Genomic DNA, 15525 nt, shown 5'->3' on the forward strand with positions numbered 1-15525 from the left:
AACGGATAACTGTACTTCAAAATGTGTTTTTATATACATTTGTGAGATTTCTAAACACATGTTCAGCTATATAACTATAGTTCACTTTAACCTTGTTTTTCACTGTTTTTAAAACTTTTTTGATCATATACAAGATCCGGCTTTCATGAAAGTATACCTACCGCCAGACTCTGTCCAAACCACTGTGGGCAGGAGATTCCCCTATTTGTACATCCAACGACCCCCACTCCATGTGGCCTTTAGCCGTGTGCAGCAGGGACTTGCTGTGAGCCTCCATCCAAAGCCAATTACGGTAGCCCACACAGCCCATACCCTCCACAGGCAGCCACCCTAGTTGTTCATGGCCTTTAGCCGTGCACAGCTATTGCTGTTCTTTGGGTCTGGCCTAAGACCCAACCATCCACATGCAGCCAGCCCCCTCTGCATCCAACCGTTGATCAGCCATGCGCAGTGGGAGTTAGCAACATTGCCTGACCTCTGGCCAGGCCTGGTGCCCAATCCACTACAAGTTGTGTATACCTGCACATGACCTTTGTTGGCTATGCAAAGTCAGACCTCCTTTTTTGTTTTATGTTTTGGGATTTTCTGGACCCCAGTTTGTGTTCACAAGCCCATACTGGGTCAAGAGCCCTTGTTCGACTTCCTGAGGGCTCATGAACCTGGTACTGCGAGGTTCAACGTGGTTCCCGTGACAAGGGTTTGCGGACCTCAAGGCAGAACTTCCGAATCCTTGAACAATGCTGAGGTCGACGTATCCTGCCTCAGGTTCGGCAAAGTCATGAAAAAAAATTGTCATTTTTTTTTTATTTTCACTTAGGAGGGGTACATAAGGGGCCACACACCAGAGTCAGGAAAGCAGAGAATGCTCCCTCTGCCACCTTTCGTCTACTTAAAAAAAAAATTGTGACTTTTGGACTGTGTTGCGAAGTTCTGTAATTGCGGCTGCATTGTATGTCTCTATGTTGCAGCCAGCTAATCAGAGGTCTTTGGGTTGCGAACATAGTTTTGGATCCATAGAACCGAAATGAAGAACTGGCCAAAAAGCTCCCTCATTCATTCTCTTTTCTTTCATTTTTATTTGAGACCACAGAAGTTCCACAAATCAAGGTCATGGACTTTCTATGGACTAAGGGTCTAGATATGTCTAAAATTCTAAACCTGGTAAGCCCATCCTGAACAAGTTTCTCAAAAACTACTAAATGGATTTACACAATATCACGCAAAGGCACTTCCTTTAGTAAAGTTCTACCGTCATGCCAAGTTTGGTGTAATGCCTTTCAGATATTTTTTTCTGTAGAGGAGAGCAAAGAGTTTTTTGGGGGTAAAACTGGAAAAGTCACTTTTCTGACCCCTTTTTCTCCCCTTGGCAGATATACACCAAACATACCATGCCAAACCCAAATCGGATGAACTTTGGTTTTGGAAAATGTTGAACAGTTTTGTTGAACAGCACCAAAGTTAGTCAGGAAACGAAAAATGCTTTTTCATTGGAAATTCTGATCTAACCATAACAGAAAATAGCTATCAAGACTGCCATGCCCGAAGCGTTTCGGACATCCATAAGTCCACAACAGCCATGATGTGGAACACCTGATAAATACTGTCCAAGTCCCACCCCTGTGGGCGTTGGGAGAATAGTCTCCTGGTACTTGTGGTTCCACGTAATATTAACCCCAAGTGGGTGCTGCTGTATTGAGAGTCGTTTACCCCAGTGGGTTAAATCCAGGTTAGAACACTGCTACTGCTGCCCTTATCCTCAGGCAATATTGGCCCACTCGTTCTTTCAATGCTCATGATTACGGGTGCTGCAGAGCATGAGGCATAGGGTCAGACTGATTTGCATATGGCCATGTCTGAACTGGGGTGGCGGAGTGAGCTAAAGAATGATGATGGATTAAACCCAGATCAGTTGACTGGGGGTGAGTGCTAGCAATGTTCAACACTCCGTCCATCATCCCCTTTGGTTTTGCTTTGTTTGCCCTAAGTTGGCAGTGTATGCCCAGAAGTGGGTCCCTTTCTCACTTTGCCACTGTATTCAAGCTAGCCTGGCTGATGACGGCTGATTAGCCAGAAACTGGTCCCAGGATGCTTGTTTTCGGTCCAGAGAAGACATGGCTTGGCAGTTCGGGCTGGACTGTTCCCATGAGGCACAGGGTCAGACTGATTTGCATATGGCCTTGTCTGAACAGGGGTGGCGGAGTGAGCTAAAGAGTGGTGATGGATTAAACCCAGATCAGTTGACTGGGGGTGAGTGCTTGCAATGTTCAACACTCCGTCCATCATCCCCTTTGGTTTTGCTTTGTTCACCCTTTTATTGTTGACAGCAGCAGAGTCAACATACCACCTTAACTTATATCTAAAATGCCATGCCCAATGCGTTCCAGACATCCTAGAGTCCTTGTTCACAGGTTTGCAGCAAAGAAACAACAGCCATGATGTGGAACATCTGATAAATATTATCCAAGTCCCGCCCCGGTGGGCGTTGGCAGAATTACCTCCTGGTACCTGTGGTTCCACGTAATATAAACCCCAAGTAGGTGCTCCTCTATTGAGAGTCTCTTACCCCAGTGGGTTGAATCCAGTTTAGAACACTGCTCCTGCTGTCCTTATCCTCAGGCAACAATAGCCCCCTCGTTCTCTCAACGCTAAAAGGAGTTGTCACCCTTTTATTGTCGACAGCAGCAGAGTCAGCATTGCCTCCTGGTACTTGTGGTTCCATGTAATATCAACCCCAAGTGGGTGCTGCTGTACTGAGAGTCTCTTACCCCAGTGGGTTAAATCCAGGTTAGAACACTGCTCTTAGATATTATGTCTGGGCGTCCATGGAACCCACTTTTTCCCCCTCCAGAGGGCTGCTCTCAGGAGGCGCACTAACAGTGTGCCACCTTTTAGGTGGCGCACTGTCAGTGCACCTCCAGAGAGCTTCTTTGCCACTGCGTCCACGTCTGTAATACAGCATGGGTGCAGAGGCAAAGGGATTCCCTCATTTGTATGGGGCCGACCCCATGCAAATGAGAGAATGCCACCTGAAGATATGGCTGGCGTTTTATGTGAGCCAGCACTATCGGTATTACAGAAGGGGCGGCACAAGTGCCTGCAGCCCCTACTGTAATACCAAAGTTCCTTGGCACGTGCAAAGTTGGCAGACGCCCCTGAGCCACTTAGTGTAATATGGCCCCTGATCATTATGCTACATCAACGCTTACACTAGTTCAGTCACTATTCTTTATTTGCTTTTACAGCCATGTAAAATGTGCGCTGAAGTGACCATACCATAAGATTGGACACTATAGAAAATGTCATAAAAGAGATAAATATAATTGCTGTAACATTACATAGGTATTGATTATGTCTTTCTGTCGAAAGTCTTGTTAATGATCAGACTCAACCGACATCTGTCAGCCGGCAGATACTGCAACGACTTGACCAGGTTTTTGCACTCTTCTGTAGTGAATGCTTGTACATATTATATAGTGCAAATATGCCAAAGAAAAAGTGATTTTCAAAAATATTCCACAACTCTTGCATTTGTTTTCCTTGACTTCCCTTGTATTACGTTTATATTCGATTTTGGGGATTAGGAGGAATGTGGCATACTTTCATTGCGAGAGACTATTGGAAAAGTAAAAAGCCTTAAGGAAATTAAAAAGGGGTCTATCTCAATGCAGCCATTTAAGACAAACATTTGGATTTTTAAGAAGAATACATGTAGAACTAACATATTATCCAAATATGCAACACATGGAAAAAGAAACATTTTGGGCCACTTTTTACTTACATGAAATATTTTCTACAGTATAATATTACACATTTTGGGGGGAACATCCTTGTATTGTTCCTTTCTAGCCTCGTTGAAAAGACCCTGAGAGAATGAAAGTATGGTATTTACCCAGGATGGGAAGCGATGCAGGGGTGGTGTTGGAGGTTTGTTGGTCATTGTCTTCCCTGTTACTTCACCAGTGACCTGCTCAGAAGCCCTCTCATTTTTGGTAGACTCATGAAAAAAAGTTCCATCATCGTAAGCCGTCTCCATTTTCTCTATTATGTCCATGTGTGGCCCATCCACTAGATCTATATCCGTCTCCTGTAATCTGAAGGGGCGGATCATGCTTATAGCATTTCTGTTCCTCCCGAACATCCGGTCACTACTCAATTGTGGTTGACTTAAGTGCTTCTTTGTTAAAGCAAAACTTCCATTGAATGCATTTGGAGTCTGCAGCTTTGGAGGAGGAAGCCGTGATGCTGAATGCAGTGGTGTTGAAAACTTTGTGCCCCATGCTGATGACGCTGATGGGTGCTTTAGGGCCAAACCTGGGCTTGGGATGTTGGCTTCACTGGATGAAGATGAATAATCAAGTCTCTGAGATTGGAATTTCCTACTCAGTTCATCGGAAGAGCTGTCAAGATCCCGCTCTTTACTTAAGCACTCTGATAGGCATTTCCTAGGTAGATGGCTTCTTGGTTTCCTCTGGGATCCCTGCACCCAAGAAGAGAGCAGTCTGTCTTCTGGCCTCCGACCCTCAAAGCCATCTTCTTCATAGAAGGAACTACTGTCATCAGATGCAGTCAGGTACATTTCACTTCCCATTCTGCAGAACCCGCTGCCTTCTTCAGAAGTGTGGCTTGAAAGTGTAGAGGAACACCTGGGTTTGGCCTGCGTTTTCTGCCCGTCATCCTCATCAGAGCTCCAGTTGTTTGTATTGATGGAAGAGCTCTTTGATATACTGTCATCCATGTCTATGACAGCATAACTAGTCTTCCCTTTCCTAGTGTGGTCATTTGCAACAGAATTCCGGTTCACCAGGCTCTGATCTTTGCTGTGTTCCTGTACATGACAGCCCACTGACCTTTCTCTGAGTTCTTTTCCTGTAGAACAGAATACAGATCATTGAGGGATCGGAAAATAAATAGGCGTAACATAAAAAATACATCACATTCCTAGTTAAAGAAAGTCTGAAATATCATTAATCCTTCATACTAACTGCAGCTAATCCTAACAATTAATTACAGTATATAATTCAATACGTGATCACGTAGTGTACAATATATAGACAATAACATACTATTTAAGAAACTGCTGGCATAATGTCAATGTACTTAATCATATTGCATGCCTAAAGATATCCAATTCAAAATCAATGTTAGCTAGAATGCATTTTATTGGTCTGCAGGGACATTAACATCTCACCATAAGCTTCTATTTTCAATAAGGAATATGCCACATCTTATGCACTGAAGTATGTTATTTTTTAATGGTGAGCTGCATAAAACATCAGTAACATATATAGCCTTGAAGAAGGCAATGTCATGAATGTTAGTAGTCCTGGTAGGAATGAAATGTCCAAAGTCTGCTATGTTGGCCACCTTACCAGGAATTGCTTTAAGCACACAGACCTACAGGGGGCAAATGGGTACAAGAGAGCACCAGTTTTGTCAGTGCCACATGTCTATCATGAAAGGATATATTGAACTGACCAGTGTCTTTTTCAGTTTCTCCATGGAGCACCAGTGGAACCTTGACAGGGTTTGCCAGTGAAACAATTCCAGATGCTACCACCCATGTGATGCAGTAGAGACACTAGACCACAGTAGACAAAGGATTTTGCATGTTACCTATACAAATCACTTTCATCCAACAGACTAAGGGTCCGATGGCTCGCCGTAGTCATGGTGGCAGAGCGGGCATCACGGTCAGACCACCATGGGTCCACTGCTACCACCAAGGATTTGCAATGCCTGGCGGTCTTGCAGTGGTATGAGGCCCACAATATTCAGGTAGTGCCACTGTGGCACCGGCAAACATATTAAGCATTTCATCACCGCCTCAGTTTTCATGGCAGTAAACCTTCCCTAAAAACTGTGGCAGTGAGGAAACTAAGGGCCTCAAGGATGCATGCAGGGGGGCACATGGTGTGCTTTAGCATTCCTATTGTGGAGCCTTTCTAAGGGTCATCCTGTGTCCCCCAAAGCACTGCCCGCCAGACCAGGAGAAAGCTCCTAATCTAGCAGGTGGTGTCAGTGCGGCTTTGGAATTGTGGCAGCAGGGTGCAGGTGTTAGCATGACAGGCCACTGTCACACTGTCAAAGTCAAAATCAGGCCCTAAGTCTATCCTTTGCCCCAAACAGGGCAATGGAGTTGAAGACCAGTTTCAGAGCAAGATTGTGACTGGTGCTCATGGAAGAGTTGTAGCCCTTGGAGCTGCTGGACAAGGATGAGGGTGTTCTAACAAAATCAGTCATTAACACTTATCACTCCAATCCCTTTTCCACCTGGGACACAAGAAAGATCACCTGCAGTAACAGAATAAGTTGGATAGTGTGGATATGTGTGATGGAATAATTGTGATTTGTAAATATTTTTGGATCAATATCAGTTTTTAGGTCGAGCCTAGAGCCAGAGTGTATACTCTGCTCTGCAAGGCTTATTGCAGAGGAGTAGGTGAATAGAAGCTCCGCCCACTTTCTGCCTATATTTGCAATTGGCTTGCATCACTGTCCGTCCTAAATGCTGGCTTATGATTCGATGATAGGCTTGTTAGTCCCTCCTTAGTACCGCCTTCTCTTCATTTGTCACCTCCCATGGTGACTGGCCCCTTTACTTCGGTTGTTGCAAGGTACTTTTTATTTAGAGTGTGCGCGCTATTTTCTTTGTTGAGGTTCTCCTACAGGGGGGTGTGGCCGAGCCGAGCAGCAAGATGGCCGCCTAATCTGTCGGCTCTGCCGGCCAAGCGCAAAATCCGCCAGGAATCCGTCCAAATAAAGACTAAACTGGGATTCATAAATTGAAAACTACAACCAGAGGTGTTGCTGAGCAGCTTGACAACACTCTCGCCCAAAATTACAGTGTAGAACAGCAGTGGTGAGAACTGTGTCACGGAGATCGGGCCCGGAGCTGGGATGAGACATGTGTGCTGGAGCGAGCCCGGCCAGCCGCGCGCTTTACTAGCAGCGTGAACCAGTCGCAAAACCTGCCTCCGTCACCCACAGGGCCCTCTAAGATGGCTGCCCGTGGCGGGCTGGTCGATGGAATTGTAGGGCAAAAATTTGGATGGAGCCGCACTGAGTCAGGGAGAGGGGCGCGAACCGCTGCTGACGCCATATCAGCCAGCGGCTTGCGGTGAGAGCGTCATAGACACACAGTGCCGGAGCGCAATTCTGAGCAGAAAATTGAGCGGCTGATGTGCACAGTGCAGTGGAATCGACATAAACTAAAGCAGCAACACTTGCAGTGTGAACGAGGTGAGGTGGATGAGTTATTTGGTCCGCGGGGGGAGGAGTGGAGTTCGGCGGCCGAGACAGACGGCCAGCGGAAGATCATTCCGCAGATGGTACGTGGGATCCCTAAGGGACCGGTGCTGCAGCGCAATTGAGCTACGTACTAGGGGGCACAGGTTCAGAGACATTCTAGGCACCTGCTTGTGGTAAATAAATTAATTACCCTGTCAGAATTTCTATAAATTAATAAGGATCATGCATATAATGAGAGGCAGAGTCTGTGGTGTCCGATTCAGAAGGGCTTTAATTCAGTAACTCGAGTTAAGGGAGAATCGGGTTCCATCACCACTAGGGATCAGGAAGGATCGTCATCTGAATCTTTATTCACAGAACACATATATATAGTTAAAACATACATTGACTTGGATAGAGAAGGCGGAGCGCTCCAGGCGGAGCAAGTGAAAGAGATAAGAGCACATGGGCGTGAAAGAGGGCGTGCACGTGGGTGTTCACTTGATGTGTCATAGGTGTGTCATAGATGGGTGGATACATGGAGGGGGTCTGCATGGTCAGCAGGAACCTTTACCCTACTTGTGCGCGCAAATTGGTCATGACGCGGAATTGACGTGTAACTGGGGGAAGCTGGGGGGAGCTGACTTTTCGTGCTAGTAGAGGAGTCTTGGATGTCAGAACGACCTGCACCTCTGGCATTATCTGATATCTTGTGTTTGGAGGATGTATTATCTGACTTAAAGGTCGCTCGAGCAAAGGCTGCTCATCACTAAATGCTAGTGTGTGCATATATTTCTTCGTGCATTGCATGGGGCCATGGGCCTTCTATGGGCTCGGGTGCTGTAAATCACTTGAATGGAGACAGAAAGGCTAGGCCCTATCTTCTGCAGGCGGAATATGTTTACCCCTTTCATTAGACAGGAATGTGTTTCTGTGGAGCAGAGCAGATAACTGTAGGCAAAATACTGTCTTGGCAGGCCTAGCTGGGCACCTCTCGGCTGAGCAGGAAGTATGTGAGAGGTCAGGGATGCATAACTATTCTGCAGCTTTCAGAGTGTCAGGAGGCTTGGAGCCTGAATTCGGGTCCTGGCTCGGCTGAGCCACAAAAACGAGTTCATCTCGACTTTTAAACGTGTACCATGTAAATGCATTGGCAACATAGGCCTCAGTGCAGAATTAACGTTTCATTCATGGAGGGCCTGATAACTGACATGCTAACATTGGACGGAAATGCAGAGGCATTATTATCACAGGCATGAGAAGGGAATTGTATGATGACATGGACATACACGGGGTATATGTACATACATAGGGTGCATGTAGGGGACACACTGGCCACGTAAAATTTCTATTTCCTCAGACACAAGAAAGATCACCTGAAGTAACAGAATAAGTTGGATAGTGTTGGATATGTGTGATGGAATAATTGTGATTTGTAAATATTTTTGGATCAATATCAAGTTTTAGGTCGAGCCTAGAGCCAGAGTGTATACTCTGCTCTGCAAGGCTTATTGCAGAGGAGTAGGTGAATAGAAGCTCCGCCCACTTTCTGCCTATATTTGCAATTGGCTTGCATCACTGTCCGTCTTAAATGCTGGCTTATGATTCGTTGATAGGCTTGTTAGTCCCTCCTTAGTACCGCCTTCTCTTCATTTGTCACCTCCCATGGTGACTGGCCCCTTTACTTCGGTTGTTACAAGGTACTTTTTATTTAGAGTGTGCGCGCTATTTTCTTTGTTGAGGTTCTCCTACAGGGGGGTGTGGCCGAGCCGAGCAGCAAGATGGCCGCCTAATCTGTCAGCTCTGCCGGCCAAGCGCAAAATCCGCCAGGAATCCGTCCAAATAAAGACTAAACTGGGATTCATAAATTGAAAACTACAACCGGAGGTGTTGCTGAGCAGCTTGACAACACTCTCGCCCAAAATTACAGTGTTGAACAGCAGTGGTGAGAACTGTGTCACGGAGATCGGGCCCGGAGCTGGGATGAGACATGTGTGCTGGAGAGAGCCCGGCCCGCCGCGCGCTTTACTAGCAGCGTGAACCAGTCGCAAAACCTGCCTCCATCACCCACAGGGCCCTCTAAGATGGCTGCCCGTGGCGGGCTGGTCGATGGAATCGTAGGGCAAAAATTTGGATGGAGCCGCAGTGAGTCAGGGAGAGGGGCGCGAACCGCTGCTGACGCCATATCAGCCAGCGGCTTGCGGTGAGAGCGTCATAGACACACAGTGCCGGAGCGCGATTCTGAGCAGAAAATTGAGCGGCTGATGTGCACAGTGCAGTGGAATCGACATAAACTAAAGCAGCAACACTTGCAGCGTGAACGAGGTGAGGTGGATGAGTTATTTGGTCCGCGGGGGGAGGAGTGGAGTTCGGCGGCCGAGACAGACGGCCGGCGGAAGATCATTCCGCAGATGGTATGTGGGATCCCTAAGGGACCGGTGCTGCAGCGCAATTGAGCTACGTACCGGGGGGCACAGGCTCAGAGACATTCTAGGCACCTGCTTCTAGTACAGAGCAAGAATATAGTGTTTGTTCAGCATACACGCCAGGGCACATTAGAGAGCTGTGAGGTGCTCAGTGGGCGCTTGCTGGTGCCCGGGTGGCGGGGCTGGCCCATTGCTCCAGGAACACCTGAACTATCTGGCACAGAGATCGGGGCGCGTCCCCAGCACAGGCACGAACACACTCACGGTGTGCTCCTAAAATCAAACTGCAATAGAGTGTGCATAGCTCCTGCGTTGGCAAGACTCGAACGTGGTGTGTTCAGGCGGTAGCCCTACTGTGAACAGCTAAAAACAACGCTTTGTAAGGGGTGGAGCGGGCACGCAGCACGTGGCTTGTGCGGTGCACCTACGCTGTAACAGCCCAGAGCGGCGATGGATGGAGTGGGGGCTTTGGCTCTTAACTGATGTTGGGTGGGCTGCTGCCTGGGCAGACACAGGACTGCCGATTAGACACAATTGCTAAAGCGATGAAACGAGACTTCAAACTATAAACTGTGGGCAAACTAAAGTTGGCACCAGTGCACGCAAAATAGACCCAGGATCTCAAAACAAGACTTCAAGTAGTATTCCTAAGTTGTGGCTGCAACCTGCACACGTTGAGGTGTTAGATAACACGGTAACTCGGAAACAAGGAAAAACTCGACAACAAACAACCAAACTGAACTTTGATAAACGTAGCATGTGACAAACAGAAAGCGATATGGCATCACAGATGATTGTATCAGGAACGCAACTAGAGATACAGCAAGATGACGACATCAAAACAATGCTAAAAGATGTAAAAGTTAGCTTGAAGGACATTGATTCAAAACTTGACTCCCATGTAGCACGAATGGACCAAGTTTCTCATAAAGTGAAAACACATGAGAACAGATTGGACGCCCTAGAAACGCGGGTTTCGGATCAAGATGACAACCAAACAGAAACGCACGAGCAAATGTTGCGCATGGACAAAGTGCTGGAAATGATCAAAACGAGCAACGAAGATTTGGAAGCTAGGTCCAGATGCAACAACATATGCTTAACTGTAATACCTGATTCGACCGATATTCCGAATATGGAAAAATATGTGAAAGAACTCCTGCAAGAACTTTTTGGAACAGATTTATCTCCTATGTTCCTTGTAGAACGCGCTCACCGTACACTTGGCCCCCGTCCGCCGCCGGGCACCACTCCTAGAGCCATCCTGGCAAGACTACTAAATTACAGGGACTGGGACACAACATTGCGACTAGCAGGTGAAATATCAAAATAACTTCAATAACAAAATAACACAATAGAGTTCTATCCCGATTTCACGCAAGCGGTCCAGGCAGAAGTAGAGGATTCATTCCTGCAAAAAAGATCTTCCAACAAATTGCCATGAAGTATGCAATGCTGTACACGTCAAAACTTCGAGTGCAAACAAATAGAAAACCTATGTTCTTTACTGTGGCAGGAGATGCTCTGAAATTTGCTAAACAACATGCTAAACAGATGAAAACCAGCGTGCAGGACCTAGAGACTTCACCGCAGGGCCATTTAAGTGACATTGAGTAGTGCAACATATTTTCGGCTGTGCGACCACATCTTCGGGTTGGCTCTATTAATGGTCGCTGGAACTTTAAATGCATACTGAGCGATATTAATCTCATTGTGGTCTATTTATGATAGCGCTCGGCCACCCTGTTGTAACAATGACAGGGCAGTTCCCTGGTAACTCCTCGCTCCCGTTGGGATGGTTCCCCAAAGCCCCTTGCTGGGTAGCTTTTTGGTTAAAGGGTGTTATTTTGAACGGGATGCACAACCTAATTGGGGGTTTGGTGTGGGAAGGGGGTGGTCTGGAATGGGAGTTTTATTGTTGTTTATTTTCAATGTAGTGCATGATGACTTCACATTAAAATCAGGGGCATTACACAATCTATTGTTCTTGACTAGATGGAGAAAGTCCAACCACAATAGTGTTCACAAGGCAAACTGTATACCTGCAAAAGCAAGAGGTCCAGAAGGCAGATTTATCACTCAGGGAAGGGATCACCATGTAGGGATGATACCAGATGACTAACTTAAATTGTATGACATGGAACATACACGGTCTAAATGGCCATCGAAAGAATAGATTAGTACATTCTTACCTCACAAGGCATGAAATAGGAATATGTATGCTTCAGGAGACCCACCTGACAGATGTCACGAGCGCCAAACTACACTCTAAGCTCTGGAGTGAAATTCATTCCACCTGTTATTCCAACTATTCCAGAGGTTTAGCCACTTTGATTAAACCGGGGGTTCCATGGCAAACACAGACTGTGGTCAGAGATCTTGAGGGCAGGTACCTTATTATAATAAGTACACTATTTGGTAGACATATGATATTAACAAATATTTATGGTCTATATATAGATAATCCCACATTCATTCATGAAGTGTGGCACAAGATACAGGCAATGGGTGAGGCAGGGATATTGTGGGGCAGAGACTTCAACACAGTTCTGTCCCAAATGGAGGACAGGGCAGGAGCTGTCCGTCTACACCATCCGCAGGTAGCGGAAGCACTGAGGGGCCTGCTGACAGATGGGGGGCTGATTGATACATGTCGAGTTTTTCATCCAAAAGACAGGGAAGGCACATGTATCACCCAATTGTCATGGACCCGTTGGATTATTGGATAACGACACTGGAGATCCACTCTTGGACAACCGCCATAGCCCATCAGGTCAGTACACTATCTGACCACGCCCCAGTCCTGATTACTGTAAAAGTGCCCTAGCCATATATACAACCCTTCACGTGGTGCATGCCCCCCAACGCGCTCCTGGATACAGCGTTAAGGGAAGAACTTAGGGGGAAAAGTAATGAACATTCTGAAATCAACACTGGCTCGGTGGAGAGTATTGGTACATTATGGGACGCATTTAAGGCGGTAATTAGAGGGCAATGCATAGCGGGACAAGCGGGTATACTAAAAGACATACGCATTAGACTCACAACATTGGAAGCAGAATTGAGTACATTAGAAAAACAGTACTGCACACAACCAACGACCACACTACTTGGCACTATACGCAGGCTACTCACTGAACACCAGGAAGAAGCACTCTGGGAAACAAATTTTCTTAATAAGTATGCTTCTGCTCATAGGTACGGGGAGGGCGACAGAGCGGGGAAAACACTAGCTAACCTATTAAGCCCACCAAAGGGCTCCACCCTCATTACAGCACTCAAAACCCCAGAAAATGACACTGTACACAGTCCACCGGAAATACTTCACACAATGCGAAACTTTTATGCTCAACTGTACACCACACAGTCAACTCCAGCAGATACGATCCTTGAGGAATACTTTAATTCCATACAATTGTTATGGTTTATTGATGGATACAGGGAGTTTATGGATATCCCTTCACCGTGGAAGACGTGGGTGCAGCGATAGGTGGCCACTCTGCAGAAAAAGCACCAGGAGCAGATGGGCTCACCATAAAATTTTACAAATAATATTCGGACTTATTGGCCCAGCAACTATTAAAAGTATACCAAGAGGCTCAACAGACTAGCGTTCTCTCTGAGTCTATGAGAGAGGCCATAATAATAACATTACTGAAACCAGTCAAAGTCCATCTCCAGTGTGACTCATATCGCCCACCGGATTTGTGCCGGGCAGATCTACCTCACACAACCTCAGAACACTATTTGGTCTACTGCATTACTTGGCGCCACACGTCTCAGCTATAGCTGCACTACTGGATGCCACTAAGGCGTTCGATTCCTTTGAATGGGGCTTTCTGTTCCCCTTCTTGACAGACTGGGCCTAAGCCCGCTATTCATACAACAAATCAAACTACTATATACCATGCCAGCAGCTCGAATACGAGTAAACGGACCAATATCGGACCCAATAACTATCATTAGAGGCTGCCCCCTATCATCACTTTTATTCGCCATTGCCACAGAATCTTTGGCAAAGATGTTGTGCCAACATCATGCAGACCGTGGTATCGGATTTACCATCCGCGGCCTTACTGTGTCCATGTATGCGGACGACATTACTCTTTATATGGTTGACCCCAAAGAAAACTTTGCTCCAATGACGTGCAAACTAGAAAGATATGCGGGACTGTCGGCGCTTTCCATCAACTGGAAAAAGTCAGTTATACTCCCGCTGACGTCAGGCACCCCAGAATTTAAAACGGAGTATCCAATTACTTGGGCAAAAGACCCATTCCGCTATCTGGGAATATGGATTAGTGGAGATGTACAGGAGATCTAGCACACCAATTATGGGAAAACAATAAATTGGGTGGAAGAGAGGGTAAAACACTGGCGTAATCTCCCAATCTCGCTGGCAGGTAGAGTAGCAATAGCAAAAAAAAATTTTTTTCCCAGACTACTATACCTTTATGTAAACATTCCACTTCCTTTAACGCAGCATTTTTTCAAATGTATACGTTCACTAATGATAGACTTAGTCTGGGCGGGAAGACAACCTAGAATAGCCTGGGAGATCCTGATGCTGCCCCAATCACAGGGAGGGATGGTAGCCCTTGATTTCGCATTGCATGCTTACAGCACCAAGGCTCAGTTTTTGCATTTTTGCATGCACCCTACGCCTTTCCAACCACATGTTGCCATAGAGATTGATAAAGTTGCTCCTCTCCCCTCCCATTAGCCACTGCACTGTACCAGCCATACCGTCGACCACGGGTTGAAATAGATACCGTACAAATATTACGTTGGGCGTGGGAAGGTATCATAAAAGAACCTACGCTGATATATTATATGCTCCTTCCATGCCTATTTTAAACAACCCCATGATTCCCCCCTTCAAAGATGCAAAGGCGTGCGAAAGGGCCACCTTGCATGGTCTGACTAAGGCAGGAGATCTATATCATGCGGAGGTCTTCCTCACAATGGACAAGATGTGTGGCCCCCTACCACCGACAACAAAACGTAACAAGTGCCAATACTGAGGAAAACTCCAAAAAGACTATTTATTCCAGAACCTATGAATAAAACATATAGGTCCGTGTTTTTTACTACACCATCTGTTGTTTTATTTGACAACTCTCTTAGACATCACTTTCTCAATTATATTTCGAACATGTGTATCAATAATGAATACAAAACAGAGGGACAAGCTATATACATAAAACTACAGGACATCATACACAACACCAGCATACAATCAATGCAAATCTTCACACATACCTCATACAAATGTGGCCATACACTCATAACAAACACTCACACCATCCAAACAACACCCCAGAGAGGGTGAAAATAATTTTGTATACCCCCAGCTCTGGTGGAAAATGTTCTTAATCCCAACGTCAAACAACACAATAAATCATATAAACTCCTAATAAAATGTAGAGATGATTCAATGTAATCAATATTTCCTACATCTCCAGCCTCAGTCGCTATATCAATGAAACAACTATATTACGTGGTTTGATTGACACGGGAAACAAAAAGGTTGACGCGTTTCGAATCCAACTGTTCATTGGGTTCTCATCAGGACCGTAACGTTCTTATTTCCTGGACTGATTAAATCTGTGACTTCACACTTGAAGATGATAGCGTTCAATTGCTGAACTTGAATCAGAAAACCCTGTTGTTATGTTGCTGGTGTCAGGGTGACCTCAATCGCACATCGCGAAGTCCGTGGAAGCTAACGTCGAATTGCCGTTTTACGAGTAGCTCTTAAACAGTCTCTCTCCCTCTCCAAAAGCCGCGTACACGTCCTCCAAAAGTGGTGTGCAGCGATCGTTCCCGCATTGAATGATACCCCGACGGCATTGAATATGCTGCTCTATTA

The 15525-nt window shown here is 46.0% G+C and overlaps 1 protein-coding gene across 1 annotated transcript in view; it reads right to left on the reverse strand.

Annotated features, from left to right (window-relative positions):
- The window catches only part of PLEKHH2 (pleckstrin homology, MyTH4 and FERM domain containing H2), a 572539-nt gene that overhangs the window by 354960 nt on the left and 202054 nt on the right, over positions 1–15525 (reverse strand). The window contains exon 8 of the mRNA XM_086927801.1: positions 3890–4866. Coding sequence (XP_086783927.1) covers positions 3890–4866 — 977 coding nt within the window. The remainder of the gene's footprint in view (positions 1–3889; positions 4867–15525) is intronic.

The sequence above is a fragment of the Lissotriton vulgaris genome, chromosome 6, assembly GCF_964263255.1.
Source record: "Lissotriton vulgaris chromosome 6, aLisVul1.2, whole genome shotgun sequence".
In the NCBI taxonomy this organism is placed as follows: Eukaryota; Metazoa; Chordata; class Amphibia; order Caudata; family Salamandridae; genus Lissotriton; species Lissotriton vulgaris.